We start from the raw sequence: 26481 nt of genomic DNA, 5'->3' as shown, positions 1-26481 counted from the left end.
ACTGTGCCACGTATACTTAGTGACGGCTGCACGTGTGAGGGCAGGGGAGGTATTGGTATTCTGACTTTGGTCTAGCCCTTGGCCTCAGAAAGTCTTGTATTTCTAGAGATAAAAGATCCAGGCACTGGAGAAACTTTTTTTTCCAGAAAACTTCACTCAAATTATTTCATAAGGATGGGAGCCGGATGTTTTATAGAGCTGGCAGTGGGGAGTCTAGTGCCTTTTTATAATCTGTACTAGTCACTCTTCAGTTCTGGTTCTTCAGCTGCTCTGACAGGATGGAAATTAAATAATTCAGAGATAGCTTTTCTCTTCAGCACTGGATGCTCCAACTATTAATACTACTTAGGAATATCTTAAGTTTACTTTAAGGAAATATACACATAAGTATACTTTGAATTATCCACAATAAAGGTGGTAGTGATAAAGGAGAAAAAGATAAAGTTTTATCCATGAATAGCTTGAAACTGTATTTTCAATATTTATAATAATTTTAGGAAGGATTTGTGGAAATTAGTCCATTAAAATCTCAAGTACATAAAGATGATAATACACAAGGATGTTCATAATTGCACTATTTGTAACAGCCCCAAACTGGAAACTCCTCAAGTGGATCAACAATGGAAGGGATGAATTGTAGTATAGTCACACACAACAGAATAGTGTTCAGCAATGAGAACAAAGAATCCACAATCACATGCAACAATACAGATGAATCTCACAAACGGAAAGCTGAGTGAAAGAAGCCAGACGCAAAAGAATACACGCTGAATGATTCTCTTTACATAAAAGACAAAAACAGGCAAAACTAATGGATGATATTAGAAGTCAGGACAGTAGTTGTCCTTGGAAGAGTGAAGTGATAGTTGGGAGAAGGGGCTTCTATGGCGCTAGCAATGTTCTGATTCTCAGAAGTCCTGGTTACAGGGACATGTTCAGTGGGAGAAAGTTCATTGAGCTGTACACTTATGTTTTTAAATTTTGGTATATATGTTATATTTTAACACCATTTTAAAAAAACATGTAAATGGACATTTTTCAAGAGGCAGGAAAACCAACACTCATATTTTGGATGTTCCTTCATTTTCATGCTTTGTTAGGAAAAATAAGGATTTTGGACTCCTTTTGTAAAATATTAATCAAGTAATGAAACGAACTAAACTTGCAAACAGGACAGGAAAACAGAACATAAAAGCCTTGAGAGCTGAGTTGCTATCAGGGACTAGACCTCCCCCTCCCAGAACTCTAGGTGAGTTAGAATTTTAGAAGCAAGTCCATTGGATGTGTAGAAGCCTCTCATTTCTATCCAGAAATGCGCTTTCCAAAACTAGATGGCTGGCACAATAAGCTTAGTGAGTAATGGGTTCACAATTTCAATTTATTATCAAAATATTTCCATCAGATGACAAACCTGAAAAGATAAGGAGATGCAGAGCTACATAGATGCAGTTTTGCCCTTTTATCATGGCCACCTTCAGGGACAGATTTAATCCTGAAAATCCTGCTTGTAAACCACAACTCTTAAGTATCTTTAGACCACTGTCCAATGGCAATTTTTAACCCAAAGTTTGTGCTTAAAGCTTTTCATCAATATGATTTATAAGTTTAAAAAGTCTCAAATCTTCATCTGTACATCACTTTACAGATCTTGGTTCATAACTATTTATCTTGGTCTGAAGCTTCAATATTCAATGATTACCTATAATAACAATTCCTTAGTCATAAGTGTAGTTAATAATTAAATATAAAAATTATTATTTACACATTACTACAAATCTCTTAAAAAGACCAAGTTTTGAGAGAGAGAGAACAAGAAATTGCTTAGAAAACTGCAGGGAGCCTCAAGAATCTCATTATCAGTCAAAGCAAAAAACAGTTTTAGACACTCATTTTTGCCCTAGGAGTACTTAAAATACAATGCTTTCAGAATGAGTAACTGATGACTGGCAAAATTAGATTAAAACTACTTTAAGGGCCAAGGCCCCAATATGTATAAGAATTCTTTGGAAGAGTTTTGAAGGAGCATAAATTTTGCAAATAAAAGAAAAAATAAGTACATTGGCAACAGGTTTTTTAACTCTCACGTCACTGCTGTGCTTTTGGTGCCAACTGAATTCTTCCACCTCTTCTTTTTCCCTGTGATTAGAAATGCCGGTCTACATCAAGAGAAAACATCAAACTGGCAGATCATATGAGAAACAGCAATGAATGGCAATATTCTCTTTAGAGATTAAGCATTATTTATACAGTGAGAAGTGATTGATTTGATAGGCATTAGACCTCTCCTCCCTCCACATTTTTCCAGAGTAACCTAGCTTCATTTTTATTGCTCTCATCCCCGTGAACTACTTCCACGTAATCAGTGACCTCTCTGGTCCTTTTTCTCTCAGATAGAGTTCCCCATTTCTGTGATGTGGGCAAGTCTAGCCAAGGACTGCACCGCTTCTTCTGAAGATTACCAAACCCTGCATTTCTTTTCTGGATTCATGTACGAGTTCTTGTGGCAATGAAAGGCTTCTGAAAACTCAGGAGAGTTCTGCAAAGTCCCAATAATCCTGTGAAACAAACAAAAGTCACCATCAGCATTTGATACTCATGTCCATACCATGCAGGAGCTCTACAGAACTTTTTTTATGTAGGCCAGCTGTGTAGGTTTGGAACTTTCAGTTTAAAAGGAAATTTAAAAAGAAAACAAACAAAAAAACAACTGGTAGAATGAGCCCTTTCCTTTTCATTAACAGAATGTTTAAATGGAGAGGTAGCAAACTACAGGAGTTAAAAGCAGATTTTGAAGACAGATGGCATGGTTTGAATCCTGGTTATGAGTCGTATTTATTTAGCTTCTCTGTGCCTCAGTTTCCTTTTCAGTAGAATGCATATAATAATATTACCTGCATCTTAGGCTTGGTAGGGGGAGTCAATTTATAAACACTCTATATGTGTTTGTAAGACAAGTGAATAATTCATATTTGGAATTGCAGTTATTTTAAGAATTTGGTTAAAGAATAAAATTATTATTTCTTACTGTATCTTGAAAGGCCTCACACAATAACTTTCAATATAATAGACTTTAAATAGATATTTAATAGGGAAGATAACAATTATTTTCTTTTTTCCCAAAAGAACCCCATAGATATCAGAAACTGGATTCAGCCTGAAAGGGCTGGCAACATGTCAATTTCCTCTTAACTCTAACCCCAATAGGCAAAAACAACACTGTCCAGCCCACTACTGGCACCAAGCAGCATTTGAGGGACAGACAGGTCAGTACAGTGATGCAGAGGTGATGTTTTCCCATCAACCCTGAACCAGCTCCTTCCCTTCTCTTCCCACTGGGACCATCCCATCTCAGCCACCTTGGGCTTACTGAGATCTCCCTACATGGTAGATGTGTGGACATGTATACATCCTAGCGTTTCTCTCCCCTCTGACCCCTTCTCCACACAGCAGTCAGAGTGAGCTTTAAAATTTAAATCAAGTTCAGTCATTCTCTTACTTAAAACCCTCCAGGGGCTTGAAGGATATTCAAACTCCTCTCCACGGTCCCCAGCATCCTTATGGCTCCAGCCTACCTTCCAGGCCTCCTCATGGTCTGTCTCTCCTCCGGTTCCTCATGAAGCTCAAACTACACAGACTCACTTTCCATTATGCAAACTCGCCAAGCTCTTGTCCTCTTCTGGACCTGCTGTTCCTGCCAACCACACTGCCTGCAAAGTTACTCCCTAGTGCCTACACGGCTAACTCCTTCTCAGCCTTCATGCCGCTGCTTCAACACACCTCCTCAGAGGTCTTCTTGGAATACAGTCCACGTGAGTCTCTCCCACCTGTGCTAGCCTGTCACAGCACTTATCACGATGTGCAATGACTTTTCTCTCCTTCTTTACTTCCCGACATACTCTCTACACTATAATCTCCATGAGGACAAAATACTGTGTATACCTTGTTCCCGGCTGCACTGCCAAAGACCAGCACAGTGCTTTGCTTATTGCAGGACTCCGGAAATAATGAATGAGCCCGTCACCTGGCCATGGTGATTATATGCAGAGAGTAACAGGGCATTACGAAGAAAAATACTGCTCAGTGTTTTTGGTTTATTTGCTACTGTGGACCAACCAGAGAGAGGAAGAAAGCATTTCCTTTCCCTATCTCCAGTCCACGTCGAATTTCTAAAAGTTCTCCTTCCTACTGTGTCATCCATCACCACATCAGCTATTTCTCAAACCCCACTATCCTTCAGGGAGGAAAACTTTTTTGGTTGTATGTTTTTGAGGACTCCTAGAGGAGTCTTAAAGATGGAAAGGAATCTCTCTGGTATGAAGGGCTGGGGGTTGAAGTTGGGGAGGGTAGAGCAGAAGAATTTACATCTATTCGTCCACTGGCTGGAGAGGGAGAAGACTGGCCTCCCCAAGACTGAAGAGGGGCCCAGTAAAGGCAGGTTATATGAATGACAAGGACGTGCCTGTCACTGTGAGCAGGGCCCCGAGAGGACTTCTGATAGGATGGTACGTGGCTGTCGAGGAGGCTGAACGTCCAGAGGGGCAGTTCTTGCCTCCCTTGACCGTGACCAATGGAAGGAAATGGAGCCACCCGACTTCAGATAGGGCGATCAGACTGCAAGGATGTCAGCACCCATCGCAGGCTGGGAAAGGAGGTTATTCCCTAATTTCTAGGCTCATGAGATGCCTTTGGATTCCAGTATAACCCTAGAAAGGAGTACACTGAAAATGACTGAAATTAAATTTCTCACCTCTTGGCTTCGGGTGGGAGCCTAGAGTTTGAATTAATTTGATTAATAATAATAATAATATGTCATTTCTTACACCTGAAAGTTCGAACAAGTTCACTTGATACATGGTCAAAGTGATCATATATGTAAGAATATAAAGATTTTAGACATCGGGGATTTATATTAGTAACTTTAAGGTTCTAGGCTCACAGACTCTGAGTTACAGTGGTGCTTTGATTCATTTAATCTGATCCTCTTCCTACATTAGGAAGCCCTATACACTGGCTGAGGGACAGTATTCTGGTGGTCTGACTGTTCCTCTAGCTGGGGAGCAAGCTCCCTGATGGACAGGGTAAGCATTTGAGGGTCGTTGGCTGAAAGAGCTGCTTTTTCTTTTGTTTTTTACTTTATTAACATTTTTTCAAGGGATTGTTGTCTTAGATATCACCGTATGGAGATAAGTACTTCAGTAAAAATGTCCAAACCCAAGACTTAATTCTGCATTTCTCTTAAAAATATTAAAGAAATTAAAAAAAAAAACACAAACCTTAAAACAAGAAAGTCTTCACAAGACACCATTGGGATTTGGCCATGCAGCAACACCCAAACTAATGCACACTCAGCCCTCTGTCTCCATTCCAGCTCCTCTCTTTCCATCCAAAAACTTCCATTTAGATAATATGATTCTGAATAATTAGGTCAACAACGTACCAAGGCTTCACTTATTTTCCTAGGACTCTAATTAGTGTTTCATTGTTTATAACATCAAATCTTTGGATGGATGACATAATCTATTTCAAAATGTGGATACATTACTAAAGTGAATCCCTTCATTCATTTAAAAATGAATTTCATGCTATATGAAAACTATGTAGTTTTTGTGTTGTGTTTATAATAACAGAATATAATAAAAGTTTTTACTGATTATTTCCTAGAGTAAGTTACTTGAAATTTTTACTTTAATATATAAAATATATACTGCTGCTGTTTTATCATACTACTGCTATTTATTCCCATGGCAAATAATCACTTGTATTGAAAATACCTAAGATATGTGGAGCTGAACATCATGTAACCAACAATGAACTTATATCTGACTACTCCTGCTTGAATTTAACTGTTTTTTTTTTCTTTTTCATTACTGAATGAGCATTTTACAATTAATGAGTTCTCTGACAATCTTTTGCTACGTCTCTTAAATAAACAACTAGGCTACAAGGTTAACCAGCTTCATTCATGAGTAAACTGTCCAATTTTTATCATTAACTGATGTTCAGGATTCTTTTAAAGTAAGGTCACATTGGTCTACACATGTTCCTCTATAAATTCATGAAGAAATAAATGCCTGAATAGATTCCCAGGTATGGGCTAAAGATTAATAAGTGCTAATAGAAATTCTTCAAGGCCCACCAAGATCCACACCATTTATAAAATGTCAGAAACCAATGTTAATATTTAAGGTAAATGGAGGAAATATCAGTATTTCAAAGAGGGTTTAGCTTAGGCATGCTAAATCATAGACTAATAAGGAACAAAATAGCCATATTACTTTAAAATGTCTAAATAAAACACTAGAAAGAATATATTTTTAAAGTATTGGATATTAAGCTGTGGAAAACATTTCTAGCATTATTAGTGGCGTAGGTTCTATAAAGTGTCCTTTATTCTGACTGGAAGATGATCTCAAGCAATATAGGTATCTAAATTAGCACCATCCTATTTAGGTAGCAGACATTGATATCACTTTGTCTATTAGGACTTACTTTAAAAAATTACCAGTGACTTCCCTGGTGGTGCAGTGGATAAGAATCTGCCTGCCAAGGCAGGAGACATGGGTTCGAACCCTAGGCCAGGAAGATCCCACATGCGGCAGAGCAACTAAGCCTGTGCGCCACAACTACTGAGCCTACACTCTAGAGCCCATGAGCCACAGCTACTGAGCCCTCATGACACAACTATGGAAGACCGCGTGTGTACAGCTTGTGCTCCGCAACAAGAGAAGCCAGCATGATGAGAAGCCTGCACACCGCAACGAAGAACAGCCCGCGCACTGCAACGAAGAGTAGCCCCCACTTGCCACAACTAGAGAAAGCCTGCACAACTAGAGAAAGCCTGCACATAGCAACAAAGACCCAACGCAGCCAAAAATAAAAATAAATAAATTTATTTATTTAAAAAAGTGATCAGACCCTTATATCTTATACAGAAATATTATATCTATACACCATGATCAAGTGGGGTTTATCCCAGGAATGCAAGGATTCTTCAATATATGCAAATCAGTCAGGGATACACCATATTAACAAACTGACGGAGAAAAACCATATGATCATCTCAATAGATGCAGAAAAATCTTTTGACAAAATTCAACACCCATTTATGATAAGAACCCTCCAGAAAGCAGGCATAGAGGGAAATTACCTCAACATAATAAAGGCCGTATATGACAAGCCCACAGCCAACATCATTCTCAATGGTGAAAAGCTGAAACCATTTCCTCTAAGATCAGGAACAAGACAAGGTTGTCCACTCTCACCACTATTATTCAACATACTTTTGGAAGTTTTAGCCACAGCAATCAGAGAAGAAAAAGAAATAAAAGCAATACAAATCGGTAAAGAAGAAGTTAAGCTGTCACTGCTTGCAGATGACATGATACTATACATAGAGAATCCTAAACATGCTACCAGAAAACTCCTAGAACTAATCAATGAATTTGGTAAAGTAGCAGGATACAAAATTAATGCACAGAAATCTCTGGCATTCCTATACACTAATGATGAAAAATCTGAAAGAGAAATTAAGGAAACACTCCCATTTACCACTGCAACAAAAAGAATAAAATACCTAGGAATAAGCCTACCTAAGGAGACAAAAGACCTGTATGCAGAAAACTGTAAGACCCTGATGAAGGAAACTAAAGATGATACAAACAGATGGAGAGATGTGCCATGTTCTTGGATTGGAAGAAGCAACATTGTGAAAATGACTATACAATCCAAAGCAATCTACAGATTCAATGCAATCCCTATCAAACTACCAATGGTATTTTTCACAGAACTAGAACAAAAAATTTCACAACTTGTATGGAAACACAAAGGACCCCAGATAGCCAAAGCAATCTTGAGGAAGAAAAACGGAGCTGGAGGAATCAGGATCCCGGACTTCAGACTATACTACAAAGCTACAGTACTCAAGACAGTATGGTACTGGCACAAAAACAGAAAGATAGATGAAGGAAACAGGATAGAAAGCCCAGAGATAAACCCACACACCTATGGTCACCTTATTCTTGATAAAGGAGGCAAGAATATACAATGGAGAAAAGATAGTCTCTTCAATAAGTGGTGCTGGGAAAATTGGACAGCTACATGTAAAAGAATGAAATTAGAACACTCCCTAACACCATACACAAAAATAAACTCAAAATGGATTAAAGACCTAAATGTAAGGCCAGACACTATCAAACTCTTAGAGGAAAACATAGGCAGAACACTCTATGACATAAATCACAGCAAGATCCTTTTTGACTCACCTCCTAGAGAAACAGAAATAAAAACAAAAATAAACAAATGGAACCTAATGAAACTTAAAAGCTTTTGCACAGCAAAGGAAACCATAAACAAAATGAAAAGACAACCTACAGAATGGTAGAAAATATTTGCAAATGAAGCAACTGACAGAGAACTAATTTCCAAAATTTACAAGCAGCTCATGCAGCTCAATATCAAAAAAACAGACAACCAAATCCAAAAATGGGCAGAAGACCTAAACAGACATTTTTCCAAAGAAGATATACAGATGGCCAACAAACCCATGAAAGAATGCTCAACACCACTAATCATTAGAGAAATGCAAGTCAAAACTACAATGAGGTATCACTTCACACCAGTCAGAATGGCCATCATCAAAAAATCTAGAAACAATAAATGCTGGAGAGGGTGTGGAGAAAAGGGAACCCTCTTGCACTGTTGGTGGGAATGTACATTGATACAGCCACTATGGAGAACAGTATGGAGGTTCCTTAGAAAACTACAAATAGAACTACCATACCACCCAGCAATCCCACTACTGGTCATATGCCCTGAGAAAACCATAATTCAAAAAGAGTCATGTGGGCTGCCCTGGTGACGCAGTGGTTGAGAATCTGCCTGCCAATGCAGGGGACACGGGTTCGAGCCCTGGTCTGGGAAGATCCCACATGCTGCGGAGCAACTATGCCCGTGAGCCACAACTACTGAGCCTGTGCCTCTGGAGTCTGTGCTCTGCAACAAGAGAGGCCGCGATAGTGAGAGACCCGCATACTGCGATGAAGAGTGACCCCCACTTGCTGCAACTAGAGAAAGCCCTCGCACAGAAACGAAGACCCAACACAGCCAAAAATAATTAATTAATTAAGACCACATATTAAAAAAAAAAAAAGAGTCATGTGCCACAATGTTCATTGCAGCTCTATTTACAATAGCCAGAACATGGAAGCAACCTAAGTGTCCATCAACAGATGAATGGATAAAGAAGATGTGCCACATATATACAATGGAATATTACTCAGCCATAAAAAGAAATGAAATTGAGTTACTTGTAGTGAGGTGGATGGACCTAGAGTCTGTCCTACAGAGTGAAGTAAGTCAGAAAGAGAAAAACAAATACTGTATGCTAACACATATATATGGAATTTAAAAAAATGGTTATGAGGAACCTGGGGCTGTAAAGGAATAAAGACGCAGATGTAGAGAATGGACTTGAGGATGTGGGGATGGGGAAGGGTAAGCTGTGACAAAGTGAGAGAGTGGCATGGACATATATACACTACCAAATGTAAAACAGATAGCTAGTGGGAAGCAGCCGCATAGCACAGGGAGATCAGCTCGGTGCTTTGTGACCACCTAGAGGGGTGGGATAGGGAGGGTGGGAGGGAGGGAGACGCAAGAGGGAAGAGATATGGGAACATATGTATATGTATAACTGACCCACTTTGTTATAAAGCAGAAACTAACACACCATTGAAAAGCAATTATACTCCAAGAAAGATGTAAAAAAAAAAAAAAAAATACTACTATGCAGGCACAAAGACACAATGTGTGAAAAGCGTAGTGTTTTGTACATGCTAAGTTTTCAATAAATTTTACTTATCATTATTAAAAAAAAAAGTGTCATGTACCACAGTGTTCATTGCAGCTCTATTTACAACAGCCAGGACATGGAAGCAACCTAAGTGTCCATCGACAGATGAATGGATAAAGAAGATGTGGCACATATATACAATGGAATATTACTCAGCCATAAAAAGAAATGAGGGCTTCCCTGGTGGCGCAGTGGTTAAGAGTCCGCCTGCTGATGCGGGAGACGTGGGTTCGTGTCCCGGTCTGGGAAGATCCCACATGCCGCGGAGCGGCTGGGGCCGTGGGCCGTGGCCGCTGAGCCTGCGCGTCCGGAGTCTGTGCTCCGCAACGGGAGAGGCCACAACAGTGAGGAGCCCGCGTACCAAAAAAAAAAAAAAGAAATGAAATTGAGTTATTTGTAGTGAGGTGGATGGACCTAGAGTCTGTCCTACAGAGTGAAGTAAGTCAGAAAGAGAAAAACAAATACTGTATGCTAACACATATATATGGAATAAAAAAAAATGGTTATGAGGAACCTGGGGCCGTAAAGGAATAAAGACGCAGATGTAGAGAATGGACTTGAGGACGTGGGGAGGGGGAAGGGTAAGGGTAAGATGGGATGAAGTGAGAGAGTGGCATGGACATATATACACTACCAAATGTAAAATAGCTAGCTAGTGGGAAGCAGCCGCATAGCACAGGGAGATCAGCTCGGTGCTTTGTGACCACCTAGAGGGGTGGGATAGGGAGGGTGGGAGGGAGACGCAAGAGGGAGGAGATATGGGGATACATGTATATGTACAGCTGATTCACTTGTTATAAAGCAGAAACTAACACACCACTGTAAAGCAATTATACTTCAATAAAGATGTTAAAAAAAGAAATATTATATCTGAATAACTTTGGAAACACATTTATAGATCATATAGTAAATATTATCATAACAACCGTTCCCTGAAGTGACTGTAGACAGCTAACAGAAGCTGGATTTCCAAAATGAAGTCATTTAAATTTCTAGAATATCATAAGGAAACGGCTTTGCTTTAAATACTAAAGTTTTAGAAGTTCATTTTAAAGTACAAAAAACTTCAGTTAGGAAGAATAAAATAATCATACCTTAGACCTAACATGGTTTTATAGATTCAGCTTTATATGGTTTTATAGATTCTTTACAGTTATACTTTGCCTTTTGCTTTTGATACTGTGGTTATTTAAGCATAAGGTTACAAAATCGCCCTTTGTTTCAGAAATGTTTCTACAGAAACCACCATACACAAGTTTTCAATAGCAACTCAATGTCTATTAGTTTTTAAGGTTCTTTAAAAAACTGTGTTTTACTTTGTATAGCCAGGAAGCAGCCTGTTTCCAAAACTAAGTGTGACCTCAACCTTTTGCCAAGGAAATCCCTTTACATCCAGAGAAAATAATAATTTCCTTGACAAAACGTTGGCATTCCATTTACCCTTTTAAAAAATCAACACATACTTCTCTTATTATGAATGAAAAATGGTCAAAGAGGCATCTTTTGGACCAGAACAAAGAAAATAAAAGTTACAAATAATTCTACATGTTTCTAATAAAATACTTTTTTCAATTTAAAATTGGGGGTAGAAAACAATTACATATTTACCTACATGATCACTTAACCAGTGATCAGTTACTGACATTTTGAGCTATGCAGACATAAGAAATGAGGGGAAAAAAAAAAAGCCCTTAACTGTCAGCTAACATGGAATGTTGCAAAATCCATATACTTTATTCATAGGAACTCTTATCCTGTTCGTATCTCTCTCATGTAAAAGTAATTCAAGTACTAATTTTCAAACACATGTATGTAATAGGCACTTCATATATATTAACGTTAATCCTCCTAGCAGCTCTCATGATAATTTAATCCTCACTTTATATATCAAGAAATTGAGACCCAGAGGTTAAGGAATAGCTCATAAACAGCAGAGCCATTGATGGAACTCAAGGGTTTCTTACTTCAAAGCTTGCATTCATTTTTTACCATAAAGTATAATGATACGTTTTCTGAGCTAATTGGAATGGAAGAATGGCACAGTTGAATGCAGGCAATACCTTAACAAGAAAGAGAACTAGGGAAGAGACAAACAAATAGAAAAACTCTAATAAAAAAATAAACTGAAAAGTCAAGAAAATCACCATTAATGGCTCTGTAGCGTAGGAATAAATAACTCCACATGTTATAGCTTCTGAGGCTTTCACTAACCTAATAAATAGTGAAACTATAAGTAATAGTCATAACAGAAGTCTGTGTCATCAAAAAAAGAAAACTTAGGTTTTCTTCAGGATACTGTGTTAATAAGGCAGGAAGTTAGAAAAGTTATTTTAAACAGAGAAATTTTAATCCACGGGTTAAGATAAAAATGTTAATACTCAAGAGACAAATGTTAGCTGTCAAAAATTAATGTGCCACCTCTTGTTCTCTGAGGATGCCAGATGTAGAAGGTACTATATTATTTAAATTCACCTAGGCTTTTTATGGATATATGTTTTGGTTCATGAGGATATGTAGGGCAGAGCTTTGACAAATTAGATTGTTATTGTCATTTGTGTGAGCTTATAAATACTCTGTTATCCTCAGATTGTTAGATCTTAACCTCTGAAACTTTAGTAAGGAAAAAGACAACTTTAAAAAATTAAAGCTATTGAATCATTGTTGTACACCAGGAATTAACATGGTGTTGTAAGTCAATTATACTCAAAAACAAACACACTCAGAGAAAACGCTATCAGATTTGTGGTTACCAGAGGTGGGAGGTGGGGAGGAGGGGAATTGGATAAAGGTAGTCAAAAGGTACAAACTTAAGGTACAAACTTCCTGTTATAAGATAAATAAGTACCAGGGATGTAATATACATGATACATATAATTAACACTGCTGTATGTTATATATGACAGTTAAGAGAGTAAAACCTATGAGTTCTCATTACAAAGAAAAAATGCTTTTTTCGTCTAATTTTGTATCTATATGAGATGATGGATGTTCAGTAAAGTTATTATGGTAATCACTTCATGATGTATGCAAGTCAAACCCTTATGCTGTACCTCTTAAACTTATACAGTGCTGTATGTTAATTATCTCAATAAAACTGGAAGAAAAATTTTAAAAAGAAAAATTAAAACTAAAAGTTACAAAACCATAATGACAATTGATCCAGGGACTATCGTTGCTCATTACCAAAAAAGAAGCTCATTTGTATATCCTAGCAAGACTAAATTTAGCTTGTACTATACATATAATAGGCGTACAATAATCAATTGTTGAGTGAATGAATTTTGAAAAAACTGCTAAGGCAAACACCAAATGATGATGATGATGATACTAGAACAAGCTGAGAAAATTCTTTAATTTTAAATGTGCTATTTTATTGTTTCACAATTGCATGAGTTTTTTCCCCAGGAGTGAATAATCTGGGCAGTATGTTCATATCTATTTTAGGAAGATCTTTTAAAATTGGCCCGTTAGTTTTCTTTTGCTCTCAAACTCTGTTTTCCAACAAACCTACAAAATTTTTAACTGGTTTTTCACACACTCATGCCTGAGAGGTGCTGCTGTTGATCAATGAATCAGTGATGAAGATTTTAGTGCCTGCGGAAGAGGTAGGAATTAGGAATTCAGTACTAAAATAGATACCTGGGGGTCTAGAATGTGACATTCAAATGCTGGTTGCTTGATTCTCTTTCAATCCAGTATTCTCTTAGGTTTTCTGATTTGGGATGGATTTTAGATATCTTATAACTCAACTTTCCACTCTGCACAGAATTTTTCTCCAGCATCCCTAGCAGATTGTTCTCTGACCTCTCCTTCATGGTACTCTCTCCTGGAGCTTTGGGGATAACTTTGCTCCAAAGTTATTAGAGGTTGGGACCTCTAATTACTGGAAAGTTTCTCTCTGTGTTGAATGGAAATCTTTCTTTGGAACAGCTACTCATTGGTTCTAGGCCTAAGCCTTTTGCAACCTCTTAGAAATGTCTCTCTAGCTTTAAATAGAGCCACTCTTCCGAGGTGACATCTTTGTTGGAATTCATCAAGCACTGGACCTAGGTCACATATATTCTGAGGATAACAGCAGTCACGGCTATGCTTGTGTAAACATGACATTTATCTTGAAGTGTTCTGTTACTCCTTTCTGAGACCCTCAAAAAGAAAAAAGAAAAAAAAAAAGAAGGAAAAAGAAAAGTACTGGATTTCCAAATTTTACAGAATCATCAAGTTAGAAAAAACCCTCCAAATTTGAAATAATGGAGCCAATATTGGAGCACCTCAACAGATATTCATAACCACGCACCTAAAATTGCCTGGACTGTGCACATCTGTTTTAATGGAGTTGACTGCATACTCTGGCCTATAGGTCCCACACCACACCTAGGGACAGAAATAGAAAAAAGAAAGCAGCATACTTAGGTTCCATCAAGGATTATTTGTTTGGGTAATCTGGAGGAAAAGCAAACTTCCTATCGTAAAAATTAAATTGGAATTCTGCATTCCTCAACCAATTACTCTTCAAATAATGTTCAATAATAGGCAGCCAGGAACATAATTATCATTAATACGGTCTGATGGTCTGTTACACACAATGAAAGTTAGTCAATCAAATGCTCTGCCACAATTGATTAAAATGAGAAAACTCAGTATGCAATATCTAACTTACTATGAAATTATAACTCAAGACGATTTTCATATCTATCAATCAAGAAAGATACAATACCTGGGCAAAATTCAAGAAGAACAGTTGTTTGTGATTTAGGTCAAGTCCAGGAAGTAATTTTTCTTCACCATGCTTTTTAACATAATTTTGATAGGCCTAGGCAGTTAATGAAAGAGAAACATGATGTTTATAATTTCCAAATTTATATATAAATCTATGCAAAGATCATGTAACCAAGTAATTAAACTTTTATATCAGAATCACCATAATAATATATTTAGTTATGGCAACCTACAAGTATTTAATGGATTAGAAAGAAAACTAGTATTTACTTACAAATGCTCTGAAAAGAACAAGATTAATGACTAACAGATGATAAAAGCCTAGCATATGTCAGATGATCAGCAAATGTTAGCTGAATGAATGGATGACTTAAATAGTGATGAAAAATTTATCTAAATGTTGTTATATAGATGGGTGAGTCTAGCCAGTTGGAAGAAAAGATTGCCAATGGAGTCTGTAATTACTGTACTTGGCCTGGTTACTACTCTCAGCAAAGGAGACTCACACCAGACTTCATATGAGTGATTCCTGACAAAAGTCAAGGGAGTCTCTTAACAGCCCTTAGAGGCCTAGCACCCTATGATTCTAAGAATAAGGATGTGCAATTATTATGGCCCCCTGAAGACAGGGCAAAATAGATTGAACCTCAGTCACATTAAGAAAAAGGAATTTAGATTACTTGAACATCAGGAAATTTTCTTAATTCTTAAGGATCTATAGACACTATTGAAAAATGTAGTTTTCCTCTACTAAATACACTTAAGAAAAGGATTGACAACAGACTTTCTGAGATGTGTTAGTTTCAGTTTAATACAAAGAAGGGTGATGTTAGGTACACAGAAGATATATTTCTTTTCTTCTTACTTGCCAGCAACATAGATTTATTGAGTCTGTAATGTGCAAAGATGCTGGGGATATGGGAAAGACTTGAGCCTACTCCTCTTAGGGAGCTCATAATCTAGCAGGGAGCATTACAAGTCAGGATTTCATATATAATAACATATTTGTACAATTGTAAGTTGCCTCATTATTATAAATCTGTACTTGTTCTACATGAGGATCTCCATGCAAGTACCCTTAACCCAGACTTAGGCTGAATTTTTACAGCAGTGATTCTCAATCTGGTTGCGTATTAGAATCACCATAGAGTTTAAAAGGCCCAATGCCTTCCACTTCCAGGCAAGATGGAGTGACAGGGACTGAATTTACCCTCCCACTGAAACGACCAAATGATAGACAAAATATATTAAACAATGGTTTGCATGACACTAGACATCAGGCAAAAAGGAAAGTCATCTCTGGGAGATGGTAAACAAATAGGAGGAGCCTTACGATTGCCCCAGCTTTTTGACTTGAGCATTTCCAGGCTACAAAATAGAGCAGGAAACCCCAGTGGGAGCCTGGCAGACTCCTTGAGAGGGTGAGGAGAAGGTGCTGAGAATTCAGGGACACCAAGGAAAGGGTAACGAAGAGGAGAAAGCTGCAGAGAAAGAGACTCTCAGAGATCAATGGCCCCTCGGGTATTCAGCTGAGTACCTGAGTATGCATGTGAGCAAACTCCCCAAGGCTCGGGAAGAAACTACAGAAAAGGATTAGAGATAAAAACATCTGGTATCACACAAGACAAGAACGAAAGATTCACACTGTAGGTTCTTGCCTCAGCAGTGAAGAATAATTATCCCTAGACTGAGCACTACCCCAGACATGCCTAACAAATTGTAAAAGCAAGATCTAAAAGGACCAAGCCATTTCTGAGGAATTTAATGGCATCCTAGAATAAAGCTCAAGAATATTTAGAGGAAAACAAAAATATCCACCACCCAAAAAGGTAAAATGCACAATGTCTGGCATCTAGTAAAAAAATTTCCAAGTATTCAAAGAAGCAGTAATCTACCATCTCCCAGGACTTGGCTGGAACTCATTCTTTTGGAAACTCTGCAGCCAGAGTAATTTCCCAAGCCTCACACTTTGATCATCCAGGGTCACTGCCAAGTCACAGGCCCCACCAGTCAACTCTCCTGCATTGCTCTGATAATTTCCTCCTCCCCTCCAACCCAAACATCTTGATGGAGAACAAATAACCCTGTATCCTCCCCCACTCCAATGAATATTCCATCCATCTTCATGTCAGTAGCCTGATTCTATCCTGTGGACACCTTGTACCCTGTATCCTCTCAAGTGGACTCTGTTTTTTCTCCCACATGTGGACTACCTCAGCATTGGGAAAACAGCTCAAAATCATGCTCACTCCTTGCTGCTTCCAAGACCATTATTCCTCCACTGTTTTGTGAAAACCCCTACTTTTTCTTGTGCACATAGTATCCACTAGACCATCTTTAATCCTTGTTCAAATCATCAAATAATGGCATATTTTATGGAGGGTGCAAAGCTGGATCTCCAGTACCAAGTGCCAAACACATAGTAAAGCCCTCAGAAAGTATCGCTGAATGTTAAGAATGAAGGGAAGTCCAAATGAGATTCTAAGGGATGCTCCAACAATACACTCCTCTGAGTCTAATGGTTTACACCATTACAAGGCCACATGCTGGGACCATATCACTTCAGTCCCTCACTATCATTGTAATGGACTGTAGTTTAATATTATGCCTGTGGTTTATGTTGATTATTGTTCCCAAATACTGCTTCATCTGCCATGAAACTGAGGGTCATGCTCAGTACATCAATCAATGACTTTGAAATAAACCTTTCTATATACTATCTTTTCTAAAATAACTATTTCAGAGGTTATTTCTTAGAAAAATATCGCCTCCTCTGTGGAACTTGCTTATCTCAATTCTATCATTAAAATATTCTGTGTTTCCTTTTCTCCTTGGCTTCTTCAAAGCTTAGAGACTGGTATTCAGCTCAATCATATCAACTGTATTGCCCCTTCTGGTTAGCATATTTACAATCCCCTTTCTCTCTGTGAATTTTCCATTTTCTTGCCATCCATTTATTGCTTACATTATATGTCTTTTGCAAAAGGCTTTAAATGAGTGATTAAATATGATCAATATACACTCCAATCACTAAAAGGGGGAGAAAATATTACTCACTCTGTATGCTTGGCCAATACCACCATTATCAGCAATGTTTTCTCCTAGTGTGTTAATTCCATTGAGCTGTTAAAAAAAAAAAACACTTAAAGACCCTTAACTATGTTTGGATTGTTAAGAAAGCATCAATAGGGCTTCCCTGGTGGCGCAGTGGTTGAGAGTCCGCCTGCCGATGCAGGGGACACGGGTTCGTGCCCCGGTCCGGGAAGATCCCACATGCCGCGGGGCAACTAAGCCCGTGAGCCATGGCCGCTGGGCCTGCACGTCCAGAGCTTGTGCTCTGCAACGGGAGAGGCCGCAACAGTGAGTAGGCCCGCGTACCGCAAAAAAAAAAAAAAAAAAAAAAAAAAAAGAAAGCATCAATAATTCACTTAAGATTGAATATAACTTTTCAAGAGAATGCTGATGACATACATGCTGTCCACCTGCTAGGTCCCAGGAGAAGTTTCCATACTGGTACACCATGCATTGGGATTGGTCTTTAAAATTATTTGCAGACTGTTGAGTCCACCAGTCAACGAGGTCTCCATCCTTGTTAAAGTTTCTGCCTGGAATATATATTTATTTAACTAAAATGGGAACTTATTACAATTGCAATAAGATATCTTTAATTCAAAGTGCAAGGACTGAAATACCAGTATGTGAGAGAACATTAAACTGGACAGATGATGAGATAAACTGTTCTGCTTTCTCAACCAGAATTGATGAAACCCCGGCTGCTGGGACTCTCTTTGATGATATGCCTTAGCATTAATCCAGGTATGTCACCCACTTGGCTGTTGATGTCTCAGCCAAGGCCATCAGACAAACACTCCTGAAATCATGACTTGCTTCTGTTGGATGGTTTTCACCTGAACCAAATCTGTTTAATTTGATGTTTTGAGATTGTAAAGATGTCAATATTTCACTCTGGCATTCATTTCATATCTCAAACCCTTCATTAGACATTGCAGACTCATAGTTTTGCTATACTTCAAGTACAAAGAAAAAGTCACCTTTTCTCCTGGAGCTTTTTTGCTAATTTTTTTTTTTTTTACTTTTTATTTTATATTGGAGTATAGTTGATTAACAATGTTGTGATAGTTTCAGGTGTACAGCAAAGTGATCCAGTTATACATGTATCTATTCTTTTTCAAATTCGTTTCCTATTTAGGTTGTTACATGATATTGAGCAGAATTCCCTGTGCTATACAGTAGGTCCTTGTTGGTTACCCATTTTAAATATAGCAGTGTGTACATGTCAATCCCAAACTCCCTAACTATCCCTTCCGCCCAGCCCTTCCCCGTTGCTAATCTTAACTACATTGATCTTTCCCCTTTTGAGCTTTAGCAGCATTTATAGACGTTATATGTTTGATACTTGATTTTATTATCTTTTAAACAGTTATCTATGATGTAGTGAATAAGAAAAGGGCTATAAAGACAAGCTACCTGAACCCACATCCTGGTTCCACCAATTTCCAGTTTTGTAATTTTGAGCAAGTCTTATGTGCATCTATATTTTTCTGTTTGAAAAATGGAAATAGTATTAATACCTACCTGTGAAGTTTGTCGTATAGTTTGAGTTAACAGAAGCTTAGTTAAGTCCTCCTGTCTCCTTTTCTTCCTCTGTCTCTCTGAAGTTGGATTAAGGCTTCATTATTTTCCCTCTACTGTTCTCTTGTTATTTTCTTTCCACTTGTGAATCGATCTTTGTTATAACTTCAACTACTACCTCTTTACATATTTTACATCCTTACTTCTATTCCTCTCAAATTTGATTTCTAAAACTATTTTGCATTTTGGGCAGCATGTAAACATTTAATTGCCTACTGTTTTCAAGGCCCTGAACTAGGTAGTAGGTGCAAGATCCAGCAAAAAATATGTCTCTGACCACAAGCAGTTAAAAGTCCTGTGGGCACCTTACTTTCTGAGTTTACATCTGATTTTTAAGACGTGGACTCTGCCCTCTAAAAGTCTAGAGAGATAAGACACAAACAATCATGAAATAAGACCAAACATTATCATTGGTGTTGACAAATATCACAATGTTTTCTCAATGTGAATATTTGTTTTATTCTGTCAGAGTAAAAAGCACACATTGCTAACCTCACTATTAGAAAATTCTGATCTTCTTAAGCAACAATTTAAAAGGAACACTAAAAGTGTGGTGATTATTAGACCAATGATATGCTGATGAATAAATGTGTTTTTGTATTGATAAATTATAATAACTCTTAATGAGGTTTACTAGCCAAAGAAAAGCATCAGCTGCACTTTACCATTGTCATCGAAGCCATGGGTGATTTCGTGTCCTATGACCATGCCGATGCCCCCATAGTTCAATGAGTTAGACTGCTGGGCACTGAAGAACGGGGGCTGCAGAATGCCAGCTGGGAAGACTATGAAGAAAGAAGACAGTTAAGACTACTTGTGGTTTTATTCTGTGATGACAGGCCTGGGGTTGGTTTCTTGCCTGCTAAGCTGTTTTCCAGTATGTCAGTTTCACTTCATTGTGTACAAAAATCTTCTGTGATAGAAACAAATGCAGGTCTTTTATTGTTGATGACAGTAAAGAGTTCATCCCAGAGTGGCACCACATCTGTGATTTATAATCATAATTGACTTTGTAACATCTATTAAGATTGTTTCCCCACTGTAAGGAGTTTAGAGCGAAGGAAAATCATCATCTTCATGCAGAAGGTCTTTTCCCCAACTGCAAATATTTGGGAGAAATAGTTACTTAATAATGGAAGTATTACTTTTAATGTGTCTAACATTTTATCCATCTACAATAGCTTAGTAAATAAACAGAGCCACTCAATCGCAAGTATCCCCCAATTACACCACCCTTATTTACTTTCATCAAGGCGTGTATGACTATTTATGGTTGTTTGGTCCTTCTTTTTCTTGTCTGTCCCCATGGCACCTCAAATATTAGCTCATTGAGAGCACAGATTTGTTTGTACATATATGTGTGTGCTTGTTTTTGAGTCCATTTGAATTCTCAGTTCATTATCTCCAGCACCTAAAACTGGATGGTGCCTGGAACATAACAGGTGCTCAGGAAACGTGTTGAATAAATGAATAATCAATGATGATGAATGAATGAATGAACTTCCTACGGTGTCCTAAAGACTTTGCAAATAAATAAACTGTAATTTTTATGTCTACCCTGACATCTGTCTTACCTTGCTAATTTTCTACACTTAGGTGTCTCACACTATTTAAATTTCATGTGTCAGACATCAAACTCATCATTTTCCCTTCGAAGCCATCACTCTGACTTTATTATTTCTGCTAATAGCATGTGAAGGGTCTCAGTCACCCAAACTGAACATTTTTCTGTCAATCTTCGATGTCTCCCTTCTTTTACGAAGTCTCATATGATCTATTTAGGAAAAGATCAGGCCATGTACCTTCTTTCCAGTAGCATCTCTTCTGTTTATCTCCTCCTATCAGTCCTACTGCCACCTTCCTAGTTCACACTCTCATTCCTTGCCTCAACAACTTAATTTCCTAATCGGTCTTCTTACTTCCAGTCTCACCCTACTACAATCTATCCTAAATCCAACCTATCTTGTCTGCCAATAAAAGTGTCACTGTAGTCATTATTTCTCCTCTGCTAGAACACCTTTGATGGCTTATCATTGCCATGATAGATAATCTAGATAATCTAACTAGATACAGCCTCTTCTTACTGGCCTTTTTCTCTATGGTCTTCTATTTCTCCGCCTCCCCCATACTCTCCCCTTCCCTCATAACGTCCATGGTTTTGTAATTGTATCTTTCATGTTCTACAATTCTAGTATCCACTGAAGCATTATGTTCTGTAATCGAAAAAAAAAATCATTAGTTTCAACACCTACTATGCATGCAAAGCCCCGGGCCATTGCTACATGGGATATCAAGAATACAAGAGAAAGGCCCTGACCTTAAGAAATTTAAGACCTAGTTAATACAGAGTAGCAAATGTTGTTTCTTTGTCATTCAGGTGGGGTGAGTATGACATAACCTTGCAAGGGTTTCAGGGATAAATATTAGATATTTACAGAGGAGACTTTAAAATACACTGGGCAATTTAAGTGCTCTCCAGATCTTTAAAAAAAATCTTGAAAGTTGGCATAACATTCAAAATTACAAAAAAAAAATACTTTTGTCCTTGGAGAATTTTGATGAACGTTATACCTCACGTGTAGCTGCCTGAGCTATCAACAGTGCCAAGAAATTATTTTTAGCTTGAAGTATAAAAATTATGTGCAGTACTTTATTAACTTAAAGTGAACACTATCTCCCACACTATGTACTTTGATTAAAATCCATCCATTATATAAAATGCTCTTATGAAATGTGCTATCAAGACTAAACATTAACTGTAAAGATCCTGCTGCTTTAATTATACCCTGATATGCCATTCTTCAGGCAAGTGATAAGATTTTTATGGCTCATATTAAATACTAGTCTTCAGATTCAACTTTGCAAATTATGATTTCTCCTTTTACTCTGTCAGCTAAATGCCTATGATGAGGATTTTCCCCATTAGCCTTATCACTGTTACTGGTAGGCATCACAACTCTTGATAATAACCAACTGCTTAGTTGTGCGTTTTTTATGTTCGTGATTGTCAACAAGTTAGTTAATTAAATAAGTCATTGGTCCATGAAACAAAAGGCTGTTTCTACCCACCCCCCAGCCCCTCACTGCCCTGGTTTATTTTTTTAAGGCTGCAAGCAATTCAACTTTAGAATCTTTGATATAAAGCTCAAGAGTGCATTCAGATAAACTCAATTTTGGTGGAAAAAATTAAACATTGTTTTTTATATTAAATGAAATAGCAATATGTTCAGAAACATTTACTCTTAATTCTCAAGTCTGAAAATAAGACTCCTAAGAATGACTAAGACAAGTTTAGAAAATTTAATTATGTCAAGGTAGTCATAGATCACCCAGACTGAATACACTAAATAATCCATAAATTTCCTAAAATTAAAAAAAAATTTCTTGTTAATGAAAAAGGAGAATGCAGCAGTAGTAAGACTTCCCAAATGACTTGGATCATTTCCTTGGAAACGACTTGAAAGTTTAATAGGATGATTCAGTGGTGTCTGAAACTTACCGAGAAACATTTGACAAAACTTTCAAGCACAGCTTTCCTAACGGCATGAAAGATTCCTAAAGCTCCATGGAGTAACTATGAGTTATGACAAAAGTGGTGGGAATTGAATTAAACAGTAGAAATTACTAATATGAATAACTCCCTATACAATAATAAAACAAGTTATTTTTCACCATAACGTAAAAAGACCAATCCCATTAGAAATTGTATGTGATCTAGCTTAGGGTATTTGTGTGAAGGTGGGAGGATCATTTATGAGACATGTTATTCTATACCAATTCTAATTCTGTAATGCACATCATATCAAGTTCATTAAGACAGTGCCGCAAAAGTTATATCTCTAGGTATAGATAGACACACAAATACACTTTTATCAAGAAGAAAGATACAGATCTGGATCTTCAATTGTTTTTAGTTAAGACAATCCCCACTCTGGAGATTTAAATGAATTGTTAAGGAGAAAACGTACACATGTCAAATATTTCTCCTCTTGCATGACACTTTCCCTTTCTCTGAACTGCTTTTATTAGCAGATAAGCATATGAAAAGCGTATGAAAAGAGGTTAGCAATTTTTCGGATTTCTTATTTCCATCGTATGAATTTATCTTGAGTATCTTTAAAAGGTCTTTCTTATATATTAAGAATGTTTATCACAGCCATTTCTTGACTATTCAGAGGATATTTGTCTACTTTGTGAAATGTTAGCACACTTTTACTTTCTTTTTCCTTTTGCTATATGCTTGTTTGGTTTCAGTGTATTAAATTCAAAATGAGAACATTCCCAGGTCTTCTCAGATCAGGTAATCTCTGAGGCAGACCAATTTTGAGCCAGCCTCAGGGCTATGGGGTAATTCAAAGCCAAACTAGGCCCATCTTGACCTAAACTGGGTGGACCTGCTCTAGAGAAGAAATGAAAGGATGAACATGCCAGAATGGTCCCACAGGTCTGTATGGCTCTTCTTATGGGGATGAATCAGTGTCATGTCTGATAGGATCCTGAGCTGGATTAAAATAAAGCAATATCCCTTAGTCTGCCCTGATGCAGAATTCAAGTCAAGGCCACCTCAATTTGCCCTGGGATTCCATTAAAAGTCAATTATCCTGTTCTGTCCAAGTCTACAATGAACTAGATCTTACACTGACAGACCTCAAGAGGTCTTCAAAGTGAAGACTCTCCCAAGATACTGGAGCTTCTAAGAAAAGGTCTTAATGGTGTCTAGGAATACATAACAAAGATAGACTGCATAGGTTCTGAGTTGATCATTAAACAGGCTCTGATCTAGGTTTAGGTAATCATTTCACTAGCTGGGAGATGTATTACCCTAGACTTCGAACTAACTGACTTTAACCTAGTACACATGCCTTAATTATTACCTATTTGTTATATAAAGACAAACTTTTCTGATCATAATTCATTTTCATCTCATGTACCAAAATAAGCTCCAGATAGACTAAAGATTTGCTCCAAAAATAAAAATCTATAAAAATACTAGAAGAAAATGTGGATGATTTCTTAATTTAACACTTCCTAGGTTTAAAAGCAATGGGGGTGGGGGGGAATTCCCTGGTGGTCCAGTGGTCAGGACTCAACAACTTTCACTGCCAAGGGCCTGGATTCAATCCCTTGTCGGGGAACTTAGATTCCACAAGCTGCATGGCGTGGCCAAAAAAATAAATAAATAAAATAAAAATAAAATAAAAGCAACGGGGGAAAGTGTCATCAAATTTTATTTTCCCTCTTGATTCTTGACTACACTGAGAAATGAAGGGCTGGACTGAGTACACCTGGAGAAGCTGGCTGTACTGTTTGTTTAGAATACTCCCACTGAAGTACTGAATCACGTTGGTTGCCTTTCTACATACTAAAAACCCTTGGGAAAAAATGGGTCTATCTGTGAGATACTTAAGAGAGAGTTTCAAGATGTCGCAGTATTCCCAGGAAGAGAAAAAAATATATCTTTGCTATATTAAGCTGTTTCATTATTCATTATATTATTCCCTCATGTATTAATTTCTATGCATATTTCTGTGACACTACTACTAGGGAACATATAAAATTTTTTTGATCAGAAGTGGTTAATAAATAAAATTTCATATGGTTCAACCCAGCATAATTGACTTTTCGACTTTCTGAGCCTCTTGGAATCTTCTAGAAAAAAAGATGATACAGAACAGGACCATCTCTACCAGTGCCAGTGTACAAAATCGACAGAAAAATTGGATTTCTGAAAATTTGGTTCTTGGAATTTTAAACCACCTAAGATGCTGACACTTAGAAAGTCCTAAAGTTAATATAACTTTATGGCGATATAAGGGACTTTAAAAAAGTATTTAAAAATAAAATAAAAGTAGTTAGAAATAAGACAAACCATTCAACTATAAATGAGAATACTGTAAAAGAAACAAAACTACTTAGTGTGATTTACACTGATTTAAATTTTGCTAGTGAAAAGAGGTACATGGATGCATTTACTTTCAAGGAGGATATTCAATAAATCCGTAACAGCCTCGCTGTGCTTTTATGGGGAGTATAATAAATTGGTCACGCAAAGCACTATCGCTTGGGAACAACAGAGAAATATTAAATAATTATTTAGGAGTAGACCTTACCTATCTGGTTTCTGCCCGAAGAATAAAATGCATTGACTACAGCTGCTCCGCTTATCCACCTATAGAAAACATAAGAACTTGTTACAAACGATACTGCGTTGTCTGATTTAATCTGCTCACCACAATAAAAGCATTATCACTGTTCCTAGGTGAATCTTAACTTTCTGTCTGAAATATGATCAACAAATTAAAATTAGCTCACTAGGTGAGAGAGTTCATTGAAAGTATTTCCACTTCTTGAAATATAGGAATATATCCAGGTCTGCAATCTGTTTTTTAATTTGCATAAATTTTTAATGGAGGCAATTGACAGTACAAAACCCATTCTAATGTATCTCTTTGGAAACTGCAATGGATTAAAATTATACTGAAATGTGTTTAGCTCCGTGTTCCTGATACTAGGTAAACTATGCCAACAATTCTGGAGCAGTTGACAGAATATCGAAATGCAGGCTGCTAAAATTTCAGACTCTTTGTAAACTATGAATTAAATTTTTTTAAATTCATAGTTTACGAGGAGCCTTTTTGGGGACTAAGAGATCCCTTTGGCAGGTATTTAGTTTTGGGTAATGTGCCTCCTCTGATTATTGCCATTTAAAATTATTTCTTTAAAATATGGCACACCAGCTATGAGAGCAAAGGGATATTTTTGTATAATGACTGTAAAATGAAATTCAGGTGGTTCTTAAGTAGATTTGCCCGTGTATGCCATGAATTAGGCTCTATATCGAATCTAAAGATTTTATAAAATACAATTCCTGACTTTAGAAAACTCTAGTTGAGGAGATGATAAAGAGGCATAAATAACTATAATACAAGACAGAATGAGAAAAAAAAACAACAACCCAGCCAGCGTTAAGCTAAAGGATGGTGCCAGTGTTCCAATGTCTTTCTGCTCAGATGTTACGAAGACCGCACATCAATAATCACTGTTAAACACTTTTGTGCAACAGGAGTAATATTACCAACTTAATAGACTATTACACATATCCTCATATACTCATTGAAAAATGGGTACTGCTTGACTTCAGATACCTCCTTAAATGTCAGCACACATGCATACACTTAAGACAATCATATATTATTATCTAATGGCTGCATTGTAGTTATTCCACTTTTAGGGCAACAATTAGAATGGCAATTATTATCCTG

General features: G+C 37.3%; 1 protein-coding gene across 9 annotated transcripts in view; it reads right to left on the bottom strand.

Moving 5' to 3' along the window:
- Positions 1 to 1359: 1359 nt before the first annotated feature.
- The window catches only part of MME (membrane metalloendopeptidase), a 272928-nt gene continuing 247806 nt past the window's right edge, over positions 1360 to 26481 (bottom strand). For 8 of the 9 annotated variants that reach the window (XM_032631059.1, XM_032631052.1, XM_032631053.1 and 5 more), the window contains exons 17-23: positions 25330 to 25388; positions 19885 to 20004; positions 18038 to 18171; positions 17624 to 17689; positions 14565 to 14660; positions 14145 to 14221; positions 1360 to 2555 (exon numbers count right to left, since the gene is read on the bottom strand). In XM_032631059.1, coding sequence (XP_032486950.1) covers positions 2456 to 2555; positions 14145 to 14221; positions 14565 to 14660; positions 17624 to 17689; positions 18038 to 18171; positions 19885 to 20004; positions 25330 to 25388 — 652 coding nt within the window. In that variant the 3' untranslated portion in view covers positions 1360 to 2455. The remainder of the gene's footprint in view (positions 2556 to 14144; positions 14222 to 14564; positions 14661 to 17623; positions 17690 to 18037; positions 18172 to 19884; positions 20005 to 25329; positions 25389 to 26481) is intronic. The other variant, XM_032631061.1, reaches the window with a different exon arrangement.

The sequence above is a fragment of the Phocoena sinus genome, chromosome 4, assembly GCF_008692025.1.
Source record: "Phocoena sinus isolate mPhoSin1 chromosome 4, mPhoSin1.pri, whole genome shotgun sequence".
In the NCBI taxonomy this organism is placed as follows: Eukaryota; Metazoa; Chordata; class Mammalia; order Artiodactyla; family Phocoenidae; genus Phocoena; species Phocoena sinus.
The sequence above is the reverse complement of the archived record's forward strand: the minus strand, read 5'-3'. Positions and strand labels throughout refer to the sequence as shown.